Below are 15134 nucleotides of genomic sequence, written 5' to 3'. Positions count from 1 at the left end.
GGATTAAGTAAAAAGCAAATAGAAAAAACAGCTTATCTATACACACATTAATACGTTAAAAAAACGTTATCAATCGTTATCAATTAGTTTATTCTTTGACATCCTGACAACAAAGTCATTCGTCAATCGCTGTAAAGCAGGGATAACTTCCCACTCCCTAAGCTCTCTTTAGAGTTGATCGTAACTTTGTAGCAGAAGTAACTAATTAATTATTAATTGGTATATCTAAAAACTGTCTTTCATTCTAAATGGATCTTTATATTATTCAAATGCCGCAGAGAGGCCTCTTTTAACTTGTTTCAAACTCGATTACAAGTAGATCTCGACTTTGAACCTAAATTAATTTTTATTGTTTTCTTTCTTTGGCATTTTTTGAAGAATTTTGTTAGCTACGGATATTTGGTTCAGTGATAAGATGATATAAATATATATTCAAATTGCCAGACAAAAAGGTCAAATATATTATGTTGAAATGTTTTAAAAATTTTGTTGTTGTTTGCTGGCTTGGCATATTCATCATTTTATCTGCTTATGGATATTCCTTACACCCTTGTTATATACCCTTAAGTGTATTATGAAACATTATTCCCTATTGTTTCACCTGCTTGTCCTAAGTAAAGGGTTATTAGTGTGGCAAGCTGCTTTGCGGTTTTTACAATCCAAACGTAATTCCCGTACTTTGAAAGAAACAGTAATGAGACGTTGGCAGCTATGGAAATAATACTTAGTGTCTGTGTGTGTGTGTGTGTGTGGGTATATGCGTGTGTGTGTGATGGTGAAGGAAGGGGATTGAAACAATGAAATCCATTCGAGCCTTCCCCACAGGTAACTGAAACCCCTCAAACACACACCAACAGACAATCCCCAACACAAAACCAGTTAAAAATGTCGCATTACGTGTTACTTGCCATTCGAGGGGATAGAAGGGAACAAACTTAAGGCTTAAGCCTACAGCAACGGATTATGACCCTTTGAAATTTGAAATGCTTTCAAATACTCACAATATTCATTCAATCCAAAAACAAAAAAAAAAAAACATTGAAAAGAAAATTGTTAGAGTACGACATAAAAACAAAACACATTTTGAAGAGATTTGAAAAACAATCACAATTTAGACAAAAATCCCGCAAAATCTATATCCAATTACGAGGCTATCAACTGCAGGGTTATACAAGCTTCAGCAAGCAAAGGAAATTAAATTAAGAAAACATTTCACAGGCCCCTTTAGCTAACGCATAAAAGTATGCTATAGAAGTTACCCACAACCTCTAATATCTACATTTAAAATGAGCAATTCGAGGAACATTTTTAGGCAATATAACGATGCTTTGTTTGTCAAATACTTAAATGTCTCTAAATGTATATATTTATCTACATATATCAAGTGTGGTCATTAAATGAAGTGGAGAACGGTCAACATGTCTAGGCTAGAAAAATTATATCCTTGCCTATCTCTCAAACCCAAAACAAAACAGTTTCTTCTTGCCCTTTGTTGTTGTTTATTGTTGTTTCTTCTGGAGTACCCTTATCCCTGTCAGCTTTATCAATTTATCTTGTACGACCCCCCCCAGAACCCCGTATACCCCCTTGAGGACAAAATGTTTATATTGTTTATAATGTTTTCTAAATAATTACAAAAAATTTCTCACCTATGGCTATGGCAGTTTTAGGTTTTTACATAGTTTCAGGTAGCAACTGTCCACAAGCCTTGCCTTTTACGGAGTTGGAACACGGAGTTGGAGTTTGGAGAGAGTGAGAGACACAGAGGAAAAATGTGCCACTGTCATGAAACATTTGTCACAATAAACTTTATTTGTTTGTGGGCAGAAGACTCCCGCGCCAATCCCCCTCTTTGCCCCTCTTAGTGTGGGCGATGGAATATATTTTATTTGACTCTCTGTCTCTATGTGTATGTGTGTTTAAAAGTAGTCTTAACTTGTTTGTGTGCGTGTTGAAGGGGCATAAGCCGCGGCACCAGCAACCAAAACCAACCTTTTGCTTCGTCTCGCCTATCATCAGCCTCACCCTTCAACCTTCATGCCCTCTCCCCCCGCCTTAACCCATAACACAGTGGTGACATTTGTTTGCATTTAGAAGGGCCACAGCACAAAATGTGGCGGAGTAGAGGCATTTCTGTATGTAGGTACGTGAGTGGGAGAGGAAGTCAAACATTTAGCATTAAACATTATACATTACACAGTATTTCATTCCTCATCATCACATGATACACGTGTTAAATTATAATTATAATTAGTTTTAATTACTTTACAAAAAGTAACAGTTAGAGTTAGGGAGTTTACCTGTATCCTGGCAGCCACACGCTCCCCATTATAACGATTAGGATTGAACCAGCCTTTGGTCGAGCCGGTGACCAACACGATACCGAGCAAAAAGAATAAGATTAGAGCGGTTATAACGAGTTTGGCCCGAGTGGATATAACCATTGCCATTTTGAATTTTCTAGTCTCGCGTTCAGATTAGTTTAACTTTATAGAGATTAATGATATTTTTCTCCCTTTTTTTTCTGGTTTCTCTGTACTGGCACTTGATCAACACTTGAAAATAATAGAGCGCGCGATAATAATAAAACGAAATTGTCCTGAAAGAGAATTGCATAGAAATTTTAGAGCTAGAATTTATTAATTGAGTTGCCTTAAAATGAGGTCGGGGCGGGTCGGGTCGGGTGGGGTCGGTTTGGTTGGGGAATAAACACACAAACGGCTTGATTTGCTTTGCTTTCGGTATCGATGCCGATGTGGTTTCGGTTATGACTTCGATTTTGGCTTTGATTTTGCTTCGCACATAATTTTCCCTTACGTGTGTGTGTGTGTGTATATACTACACGTATACACATCACTCACATATATATATATAAGTATATGTTATATTAACACGCCTCCTTAGGGGTCCTTTTCTTTTGACTACCCCCCACACACACACACTTACACACACTCACTCACTTACACGCACTTCCTGATAAACGCTACAAATGTAACACGTTTTATTTAACTTTTCTTCCTTTCTTTTATTTTGGCTTTTCTCTTTTTCTTTCTTTTTTTTTTGTGTTTTGGTGTTTTCTTTTCTTTTCCTTTGCTTGTCAGCATTTTCTCACTGATTTGCGCCTTGGCCAAAGAAAATGTGCCTTCTCCATCCTTGAGAAATAAAACCCCAAAAATTGTGTTGGCATTGGATAAGAATGTTGAAGAAGCACAAAAAGTGTTTAGGAAAATGTCAAAAAGAAACAAGTTCCCTATAATGAATTAGATAACCTTTTTAAACTGAAAAGTCGCGAAAGTTCTTCAGTAAAATGAAGCAGAAAAAATTAAGAAAGAAAAGTGAAATCGGACTTGAAAATCTTAAATGCTGAAAAACAATTTTTAATTTCTTCATCTAAATGAAAAACAGTTTTCTTTCTTTCATTTTTTTTTATCTATATTGGTTTCAAATTTAATGTAAAACTATTCAATTAATCTGTTGAAGTTTTCTTAAACAATTGTAGGTATTTTTCATTTAGTTCACAAACGTTTAAGTTCAATTAAATTGAATATTTTCTTTCGATACGGGCGGCCAATAAGAGCCTTTTGTTTCTGCTCTCGACTTTTATTACTTCCAGAAATTATTATAAATATTTAAATTTGCTTCAGACTCTGAACTCATGCCATATTTGCCTGAACCTGCATACTTATACATATATATATATAACATCCTGTAGCAGTACACTTGCCTAAACTGTTGTTGGGTTGATGACATACACAGCAGAACAGGGAAGACAGAGACGACAACGACGACGACGACGACGACGACGCAAAGAAAAACCATGTGAAGGAAAACTTTATGAAAAGTTAAGCTGCCAACAAGTTTATTTGTGAAAAATATTGAATTATAGCAACAACGCAACAGCAACAAAAAAAAAAAAAAAAAAACACAAAACATACAAGCAAAAATTGAATGAAAAAGAAAAATGAAATGAAATGAAAGAAAATACTTGAGGCTGAAAAATGCGTTGCCTAGATTTGTGCTCGTGTCTGGAGCTTATATAAAATTACAAGATATTTTTGTAAGCCGCAAAAGAAAATACATATGTACAAATACAGGAGGCTTGTTTGTATGTGTATGTGAGGAAAAAAGCACGTCAACTTTTTAACCAACATGATTGCGGTAAAGTTATACAAGAATTTCCTTGAAAACATCTGCACAACAATAACAACAACAACAGCAGCAACAAAAGTGGGGGAAAAAAATAAACGCAAATACCTTTACCTTGACGCAGTTTAACGCACAAAAGTATGCTTTAGCCGGCGAGCATAATTACTATAATCGTGTCAGTCGGCCCAGTGAGTCAGTCAGTCATTCAGCCTCTCCAGCTGATGCCCCTGAAAAAACCAGTCTCTGTCTCTCCAGCCACTCTCTAACCCTAATCCCCCGCAGAAGCTAACCCTAACCCCAATTCCAAAGAGCCTCCCCCCTCCCCCCCACCTACCATCTGGTTGGCTCGCTTATTGAGTCAACGACTCGCCGCGGTGTAAAAACAAAAAGTTTTCGACTTTTTTTTTTTGCTGCTGCTGCCGCTTTTTGCAAGAAAACTTTTTTTATGCCGCCCGAAAACTCGCAGCATTAAAATTCTATGGGTGCAGACTTTTTTGGTTCACTGTTTAAGGCTTAAAGTTTGACACGGCTCAAGTTTTCTAAATGAAATTACCTACTTGGTCGTCGTAATGAAAAAGGGGCAAAACTTGTGGCACACACACACACACACACACACACACAAACACCAAAAAAAAAAAAAGAAAATGAAAAGAGAAGAGCAGAAACAAACTAAAGAAACAGACAGATAGAGAGAGAGAGAGGGATAAAGGAGGTTGGCGATAAGAAAATTTCATATCTTCTTTTCAAATTAAGTGCACAAAAATGAGTAACGACTTTTGAAGTTGTCATGGCAAAGGCAAAAAAACAAAAAAAAGCAACGACTACAAAGAAAGGTTAACACAGGAGACAAAGACGAAAAAAAGAGGCCCAAGTAAATGGAAGAATAGTTGCTCCAAAAACCCTTTTTCCTCACTTTTCTCTCTCTCTCTTCTTGGACATTAGCGCCTAATGAAGATAATGGTGGAATGTGTTTAAAAAGGGTTCACTCAACCATACACACGCATCACACCCACACCCATACCCACACCCACACACACACTCCCCCACTAGGGTTATTCAAAATTAGTTGTATCGAAAATAAAAGAAATAAATCAAGGAATAGAAGCAAATGAAAATGCTAACAAAGGATGTTAATATTGTTATCTAAAACCTTTAAAGACAAAGCGTAAATCGTAAGCGTTTTCTTCAGGGAAAAAACTAATCGAATCTTAATCTTTGTCTCTTTCTCATCACTTTAAAGTGATGAATATAACTTTTTTGAATATAATAGAAATTTTATTGAATTTTAGAAGTTTTGTTTGCTTGGAACACCTTAACAAATAAAAAAGTGAATGTTTTCTGCCAACTCATCTGCATGTGTGTGATTGTTGTGGGTGTATGTATGTGTGACACACACACACACAGTCTTCGTTTCCTTTACTCATGTAATTTTTAATAAGCCCCATTTTTCTACCAAAAACAAAACAAGAAAGAAATTTCCTTTTTTTTTTTTTTTTGGGTGGCCTTTTGTCTAGGCAGATGTCACATATATGTCTCTTCAACAACGACAACAAGAAAAACAACGAAAGCAACAAGAAAATGTCACTAGAAAGCAAGCAAAGCCTAACCTCAGACGCGAGACTCTATGTCAAAACCCTTCCCTATTCTATCTAGTATCCCCTTTTCGTGAGCGTTTGATCGATAAGCAGCAACTGCTTGACAGCTCCGCCTCCAGCCCCGCCTGTCCCTGCCCACAAAACCACATACATACATACATACATATGCAGAGCCCCCTCTCTCTCTCTTCGCATACCAAAACATAACCCAATCCTCCATTTGATTATACTCCCAAACTCATATGCGCTGCTTGCACAAGGCGACAGCACGCATATTCCCAATGATTAAAACGCGCTCCATGTAAAGAGTGAGAGGGACTCGGAATGAGAGCGGACGGCAGACGAGTCCTGGCCTTAAATTAATAACAAACGAAATAATCGTGCGATGTACAACAACATGATGGGAAGCAGCAGTGGGTCGTTGGGGTGGTTTGGGGTGAACCGTTTATATCCATCCTAGTAGTATAATTAAAGTTTCAAAGAGAACAACAACATCGAAAAAACAAAAAATCTGCATAATTTATGTTTTTATGGTTAACGCCCCATAACTTGCCAGCTGGGTCGTAAAATCTCATAAAATTCCTTCATAGTTTTACTGATTTCTGTGTCATAAACTTGATGAATTTAACAGCCTTCAAACAGACATTTATGGCCATAAATAGGTAGCTAGGTAGGTACATATGTAGGCAAGCCGGAAGTCGGCGACAAGCCACTGCTGAAGCAGCAGCTTAAGCTAACAATTTCATTAAACTAAATCAATTAAAAGGCCATGAAACGTTTTCCTCCCTGAAATCTAATCAAAATCGACCACTACACATACTTATACCTAAGGTAAAAGCATTTAGAGCATAACGTGGTGGACTCTGTTACGACCCGAAACAAAGAGCTTACCCTATCGAACACTACAGCTTCCGCAAAAGGTGTGCAGATTGCTTCATACGTAATACCAACGGTTAGTGGCCTGGAGGCCGCCGAAAATGAAAGCTGCACAAAATGAGTGCCAGAAATGAGTGGAGGGGAGGGGAAAAAGCGCCAAAGCCAACACCAACAATGCACTCTAGTCGGACTATAGGACATGGCTAAAATCTCTGAAAATAGAAACTTGCTGGCAGCTCTGGCGTCGAAAGCGGATAAGGGAATACCAAATGGTCGGTTTTTTTTTTTTTTTCGGTTAGAGAACAGAGCTACATACATGCATATGGGAAACTATGGGGAAACAATGAGATGGGAAACTAACCAACAGGCAAGAAAAACTAAAAGAAAAAGTGAAAAAGTAACACCAGCTGCGAAACATTGTCAGGACCAACATTTGGGAAATAAGCTCAAGAAACATTGACATTTATCACAGAAAATAGCTGGTTATTAGTATTCCAGAGACAACTTTTAATTTCAATACTTAGTTCTTGAGCCATCTTGTCGAAATTATTTATAGGCAATCTGATAAAACGATTTGCCAATTTGGCAAGACTTCAAAAAATTAAGTGAACCTAAGCTGAAACAAAACATAGTTTAATGTGTTGTATTAAATGAAAACTTTCGTCTAGAATTATTGCCATAAATGATGAATATTCTCAATATTTTAACAATTATTAAAATTGATTTAATCTAAAACTGTTGCAAAAAAAAGAAAACAAGAGAAATAAAAAACATGCAAACAAAAACTTTCAGCAAAATTAAAACCAATAAAGAATTGGTTTATTATCTGTTTTTTTTTTTTTTGTTTTCTTACTTAAAAAACAAGACTTGTGGCCTTTTTAACAACAAAATTTAATCTCGTTTTGTTCTTAAGCAAATAACCAATAACATTTTTAAATTGCCTCTCTCATAATGTATAATATGTGAACAAGAATTGTTTAAATATATTTTTCCAACCAAATAAATTTGATTTAAAGGACAAATGGCATAGCAGGGAATTAAAAATTATAAATTTCAAATGCTCATTGCCACTTAATAAACTATTGTAATTGAAAAACATTTCATTCTAATACAACTAATGTAATTATGTTATTGTAAAAGTTTAAAACTAATGACTTTTTGACTTTTTCTTGGAAAGCTCTTAATTTGAAATGAATTCAATTCGTTCTGTAGCCACTTGCTCAGGATTTTATATGTTCATTCTAAACTAACTAACCAAAAATGCCTGCATGTCTATATCCATTTAGTTTAAATTTTCTCATAAATGTGTATGCTTGTATAAATATTTAGTTTAACCATTTGGCAGGCATTTTCGTTCATTCATATATGTACATTTTGCTCTATATATAAGAGTTCCGTATGGTAATAGTCAAAGTCAAACAAATAGTTTTTCACTAAATTCTAAACTTCATTTATATAGAGAAATTCTACCAGAGACACACACACACACACACATCCATATGGATACGCACATGTATGCAGACTGGAACACATAAACGCGACGACATTCAATTTAGCACAAATAAACAATTTAAATTGCATTTTGTAAAATGAATGAATTATGCATATTTTGATGACTAAAGGTGGGTTCAAACAGAGAGGGGATGAGGGGATGGGGGGATGGGTGGGGTAAGCGAGAATGTAGAATAGTATTATTATTATTATTTTGATGGTAAATTGTTAAATGTTATACAAATCAAAATTACATACACAGCAGGAACTTAAAAGTCTGAAACCTGAGTTCGTTTAGGCCCTAAATACATATAAATTGATATACATATTTATGTTGAAAAACGTGTGTGTGTGTGTGTGGAAAATGCAAATGGAAAAGCCCTTAACATCGTAAACACAATTATGAAAAATAACAAAAGCAAAACAACAATGAAACAATAGGAACAACAATAAATGACAATAATGGTCAAGCAAAACAGAAACATCAACTGTTTTTTTTTTTGCTTTTCTCCTTTCTTTATTATTTATATTATATTGTTGTTGCTGTTTTTGCTGTTTTTGCTGTTGTCCTATCCTGTTGAACATTTCAACTACAAATTCTATGGAAATTTATGCCTAAGCCAAGTGTGGATAACTATGTTACTCTTGTATGTGTATGTGTGCGTGTCTGTGTGTGTGTGTGTGTGTAATTAATTTTCGAAAATTTATTATAGAAACTAAACTAATGGCTCACAGTAGTATTTGTCCTGTTGATGGTGTAATAACACAACTAATACAACTAAATACTTTACAGAAATCTCCACTACGACTTTAACTCCTTTTGCTTTTGTCTTTCTTTTACTTGGCTATAAAAGACGACATAGGACAACACTTGATAACATAATTGAAAAGAAAAATTGAGAAACAAGTTTTCTCATTTGCTTCTTAAGGGTGGTCAGGAGTTTAACTTGATAGAAAAAAAACTCGCTTGATTTAATTATGTGCCAAGTCCTTAAGACATTCAACACTGTAAGTGAAACAACTTAAACTTTCACTTAAGTTGGCTTTATTTACCTCATTTTGAGATCATACAGATCTGCTGATCAGCAAGGTCAAGATAATTAGGCTTAAGAATATTAAAATATCCTGTCTACTAGGGCCAAAGCCAAGCATCTTTTAATCAGCAAAACTTTAAATGGAGTTTCACTTTACTGCAAATACTTTTCTATAGTTCATCATCCGTTTATAAGAGTAAGCGAAATTCATAAGGCTCAATGCTTTATCAATATCTTTTCTTCTTAACTTTAAGACAAAATTCAAAGCCTATAAAAAATTTCAAATAAACGTTTATAAACTAAATCAGAAATTGAAAATGAGCTTAACTTGAACCAATTCCAATATTGGGTTTATAAATAATCATTTCTTTTTTTTTCTAAAATAAATAAGTATTTCATAAACTTTGATTTCATAAATCAAATATATTTGTTTTGCCATACTTTTTTGTTTTTTTTTTGTTTTTTTTGTTGCCTCCCTATAGCCATATGTTAAAAGAAAAGCCAGAATGAACTCAAAGACAAAAGGCGCGCACAATAATAAAATATATCCACATATACTTATATATATATATATATATATACCTATATAACATAAACCCATATATAGAGTATATATTACACATACGCCCCGTTGGTGGTGGTGGCGGCGCTGCTGCTGCTGCTTTAATATGCATATGCATAGCGAGAAAAAGAGCTAAGAGCTAGAATGAGTTAACGGGCAGCAGGGCAGCAGCGGTAGGTTTTGGGTATGAGTATGGGTTTGGGTGCGGGTATTGAATGTGTGTGGGGGGGGGGATGGAGATGGTGAAGGCAAACACTCGTCTGTGGTTACTGACGCGTTGGTTGAACTCCCCAAACCCTCCGACAACAAAAAAAATAAATATATATATACCCGAAAACCAAAAGGAAAAACGTAACGAAATAGAAAAGAACGAACCAACCGAAATGGCAGTTTTGTTCGCAGCGAGCTTTAATGAGTTTGCCATTGATTTAGCTCTAGACCTAGGCGGGTCTCATAATTTATGCCCAATTTGATGAGGGATATGGCCCAAAAGTGCGACATAAGGCAGGGGGGAAGAGGCTGACATATTCACTTGCCAAATCAAGCCAAAAACCATTTGTGTGCTTAGTCTAGGAAAAAGTCGGGGGAAGGGCAAGACGGGGAGAAGTGAGTTTGGCGGAATGGAATATTTACCTTTAAACCGAATATAGTCACTAAAAATGATGAACATGTGTTGACTTCAAGTTCCTCCTCTTCTCCTCTTTGCACAGTATTATTGAACAAATCACAGATAATTTAATTTACAAAGAATATATATATATATATATGTATAGAGTTATGTGTTTTTTTTAATGCCGTATGTAAATGTTGCCTTGATTTATGTTTGTAATTACAAGTGACATTTGCACATGTTTGAGAGTTTGAGTTCTGGATTTGGGTTTGGGTTACGTTTCGGTATTTCGTTTGATGCGAAATCACCCGCTGTTTTTACAATTCATTTTTCGCATTTAATTAATTCTTTGGCGTTTACGCTTTCAAGTAACAACAAGTTGGGTGGAGGAGGGGCTGCTCTTGGATTCTTGTCATTTCATTTTTTTGATATTCAATAGCACAGATTTCATTTATAGGATATGCGTTTATCTTTGTTTTCTTTTGTGAGGGATATGCTAGTTCCTTGTGATATGATATTGTTTTCAGTTTGTTATCACTTTTTTAGTTCATTGTGAGTTCATTTACCGGTCGCAGTTTCAAACGTTTGCGCCGTCGTTCTTTCATTTTTGGTCGCATATTTTCTAATTGAATTTTAATTGACTCCGATTTAGGCTTTATGCGTTACACTTAAACATATTTCATTTTGGGCATATAAATCACTTTCATTTTGGTTTCTTTTCTTTCGTTGGCGGCTTTGCCTACTTAACTTCAGCCCATATTGGCCACGGCAACGACCAGATCCGACCAGACCGACACCGACACCGATGTTGTTATGGACGAGGACGCCGATGAAAACGAGACTAACGCGCACGACGAACGGTAGGACGAGATACGATTTCGGTTTACTTTCGTTGAATGCATTATCCTTTCTTTTAGAGTTTCTTTCGGTTTCGGTATTTGTTTGGCTTTTGGATTTAGTTTAGTTATTGCGCCTAGCCGCCCGTTAACTCAACTGTCTGGTTTGAATAGACGAACGCGACTGAAACTGAAAATGAAACTGATGGTAAAATCGCATGGGGGCAAAATCACAGCACGACGGGCGAACGAACCTTCGACAACATCAAATTGTTGGTCGCTTCACGCTGAACTGCGGCATTGAGCTGAATCAACTGGAGAGAGCGTATGCGAGAGAAGGCGCTGAGAAAATTGTAAGAGAATTTCACCAAGTGGCGGCTCACTCAATGTCCTTTCGCTCAACTACTCTGTGAGTGAGTGAGGACAATGAGCGAGACTTTGTCAGTTACCAACTTTCACCGCCCCATGACCAAATGGCGCCACTAAAGCGGTGAAAGTTAAAGTTTCCTTTGAGTGAGAGAGGTTTGTAAAAGAGAAAGCAAGCAAGTCTTTGAGGTGAATTAAAAAGCTTTTCAAAAATTTCCAACAACTAAAAGACTAAACAAGCCAATGCCTAAACCATTCACCCTTCTTACCACACTGAGGACGTCCTTTTTAAACGTTTTTATCAAACGACTTTTTACTTTCTTTTAAAACATTTTCTAAGCATTTTCATCTACTTAAATCATCTCACTTCCCAATCAAGCAAGGTATTTCGTAATTTGTAGATAAAAATATTAAATTCATTTAATGTTAAGCAATTTATACAGAAATTCACTTTAAAATCGTATATTGCCAAATAATAGGTTTTCGTGATTACAAGTTCTTTCGAAATAATGGATTGAGAGAGGAAAAAAAAAGTAGATCGTAGTGTTTTATAATTGAAAAGTATGAAATTTCAATTTTAAATTTAGAATTAATAATTGATGCTGATGAAATCAACCCCCGCCCTCCCTCAATTGAAACTAAAAAGCACTTTAGAGCGCTCTCCGCTCTCCGTGTTACAATTGCATGCAAGAAGCGGAAATATTTTGGAAAATTAATTAACTTCCTCGTTTCCCCCTCACCCACCCATTAATGGTTCAATTAAACGCCATGTGCTGCTGCTTTGCTGTGCATTTCGAAAATTATTATTACCATTATGATGACCAAATTGGGGGCCGTTTTGAACTCACCTCGAAATTGCCACGAATGGTGGGTCCAGCCTGACCAATGTACAGTGTCGATGCCGATTCGAATACCAATTCGGAGGGTTCTCTAACCACATTTGTGGTATTGCGCAATTCGCAATCATAGTAGAAGGATACCTTATCGCTGAGCACCTGGAATTCGATTGAACTCCATTTATCTGGCACATAGGGAACACTAAAACTGGCCAATTTACGGCCCACACTTTGATCCGCTTTGCTATAGACCAATGTCACTTCGTACTGGTTCTTCACAACGGGCGATAGATGTACTCCCAACTGGACCACCGTATCAATGGAGTTGACCACACTGAATAGATAGCCACCCTTGAGGGAGCTTTGACGATATGAAATATGTATGGCGAATTCGTATAATTTCTCGGGCAATATCATTCGATAGGACGATTTCACATCGGCCGTCGGTAGAAATTTAAAGGCGGGAAATCCATCTTCTCCCTCAACAATTTCAACTCCATTTTGATTGTTGTACATAATGTCGATTAAACTGTATTCGGCCAATGCATCTGAAATGAATCAAAGGTAAATCGTATTCACACCTTAAAATACACAAATATTTCTCCGAAAAGTATGCCACAAATTTCATATGTGCCTGAAAGTGGGCTATAGTTTTTTTTCAATAGTCAAAGAATTCAAAAATTACAGACTACGTTTTTGATTGTTACCAATAAGAATATTCCTTATTCTTAGCCAAAGAGTAGTAACTTTTTTTTTATGGCATATATTGAATTTATTTTGTTAGTTGTCACGAAAGTTAATTCGTTAATCGCAAGTTAAATGGTTCGTTAGTTAATCCACAATGAACTTCTTTAAGATTTCATTAGGGGAAATAGTTAGTGTTCCCCATGATTCAACTTAATCGTATTGTTAGTCTTTGATTACTTTTCTTCAGTCAAAATATTCATGGAGTGTTGCGTCATTCACTTAAAATTATGTTTTCAATTCTTATTTCCTATTGACTTACCTTTAATCGATTGACCGGTTAATTCAATGTCAGCCAATGTATGAGGAACTATTAAAGACCCAATAAGGGCTAGGCCCAGAATGTGTAGCCTCGTCAGCATAATGGATCACAGTATATATATAGAGAGTACTGAAAAAACAGAGAGGAAAAGAGAGAGATGAAGGGTGAGATAGATAAATCATTACAAAAATGTAGACACACTTGTGCGGTAAATGAAACCAACCGCAGACACTTCAATTATGAGGTAATACGATAGGCTCCATTCAAAAGAACCAAAAACCGAAAAACAGTAGCAGCAACAATAACAACAATAAGAACAACAACAACAACAAGAGACAAAAACCAAAAACCCATGTCCAGAAACAAATTGTGAATGAAATTTGAATGCAGGCAAAAATGAGACCCAGAGCAAGCAGTGGAGACCAAGAGAGAGGAGGGGAAGGGAGAGTTGGAGCAAAACGCATCCCCAGCCAGGACCGACTGACGAACTGCATTTTGTAATTACTAGAAACAACCACCACACCAGCACCTCGCCCCGTGGCTATCATCAAACCAGCTAGTTAACCACAAAGTCGACATGGCCCCCGGCCCCACCTCAACACAACGACAACGACAACGAGGAGAAGCCAAAACAATTTTGTGGCTGTCTGCAAAAAAACAAAAAGACCAACAAAAAAAAAAACAAAGAGCCTCGTGCAGACACATAATGAATCATTTTGAATCGAGAGACTTTGAGAGATCTCTTCTCGATAGATTAAGCGCAGAAGGCGACTGATCTGCGTTGGATTAGGCGGCACCGCACCCAAGTTGAAATGTCATAGATCGGAGTACCACAAATTAGCCATAAATATAAATAAATATAAATAAGTACATTATAATTTTTGTCTGCCATTGTCTGTTGAAACTCTTCCAAAAACACAAAACACAAAAATGTACTCGTAAATCATTATGAGCTCAGCTTTTTGTATCATTTGATGTGATTACCCAAGGGCACTAGGCGCAAATGACAGGGGCCAAACATCTGTGTATGTGTATGTGTGTGTGTGTGTGTGTGTTAATGTGTGCGAGAACATAATCTAACCCAATTAATTCTCTCTCAAAAAAAAAAGAAAAGAAAAAATAGAACTATGCTACTGACCTCAAATTGTTTGTCACACAATTAATATTTATCAGGCTCGACTTGACATAGAACATGAATAACAACAACAACAACAGCAACAACAACAATAAATTACTTTCACACTTTTCACAACATTCATCGATTCTTGAGTATTCTCCACTATATAAATATGTATGAATATAGGCGCATATGCAAATGACCGTCAATTGTCGAGGCATTAAGCAAAAGTGTGGTCTACCCCGCCCCCTCCCACCAGCCCATTTCATTAATTAGGCGTGATCGTTCAATGAATTTTGAAATGATCGTTGTGGAAGAAACTCAATTAAAATCAATGAAATTGAGAGTTGCAAGTTTGACACATGACAAATGACTTCATAAAATTTAACTGGCAAAAGAATTAATCAAGAGGTCCAAGTGATTTGTACTATTAGAGTAAGTATATAACTTTATGTTGACAAAGGCAATATTTAATCGCCTCTTCACATAATTCCAATGATTTCCAACAAATATAAAAACTACTACTTAATTCAATAAATCGGATTTGTGCTACTAATTGTAGTTGTGAGTTAATGGATATGTATCCTCTGACAGAGAAGAACTCCTCTTTGGAGTTGTCGCAACATATGTTTGTAAATGTGGTCAGAATCGGCATCACC

General features: G+C 36.2%; 1 protein-coding gene across 6 annotated transcripts in view; it reads right to left on the bottom strand.

The window, feature by feature from the left end:
- The window catches only part of LOC6639526 (collagen alpha-1(XVIII) chain), a 71245-nt gene that overhangs the window by 41357 nt on the left and 14754 nt on the right, over positions 1–15134 (bottom strand). For 4 of the 6 annotated variants that reach the window (XM_023178979.2, XM_047012004.1, XM_023178966.2 and 1 more), the window contains exons 3-4: positions 13359–13487; positions 12365–12900 (exon numbers count right to left, since the gene is read on the bottom strand). In XM_023178979.2, coding sequence (XP_023034747.1) covers positions 12365–12900; positions 13359–13458 — 636 coding nt within the window. In that variant the 5' untranslated portion in view covers positions 13459–13487. Of the gene's footprint in view, positions 1–2300; positions 2600–10337; positions 10442–12364; positions 12901–13358; positions 13488–15134 lie in introns of those variants that run through there. The other 2 variants (XM_002062418.4, XM_023178981.2) reach the window with 2 other exon arrangements.

This window comes from Drosophila willistoni (genome assembly GCF_018902025.1).
Source record: "Drosophila willistoni isolate 14030-0811.24 chromosome XR unlocalized genomic scaffold, UCI_dwil_1.1 Seg144, whole genome shotgun sequence".
NCBI classification, from domain to species: domain Eukaryota; kingdom Metazoa; phylum Arthropoda; class Insecta; order Diptera; family Drosophilidae; genus Drosophila; species Drosophila willistoni.
Note: the sequence above shows the minus strand (reverse complement) of the source record. Positions and strands in the feature narration are given on the sequence as shown.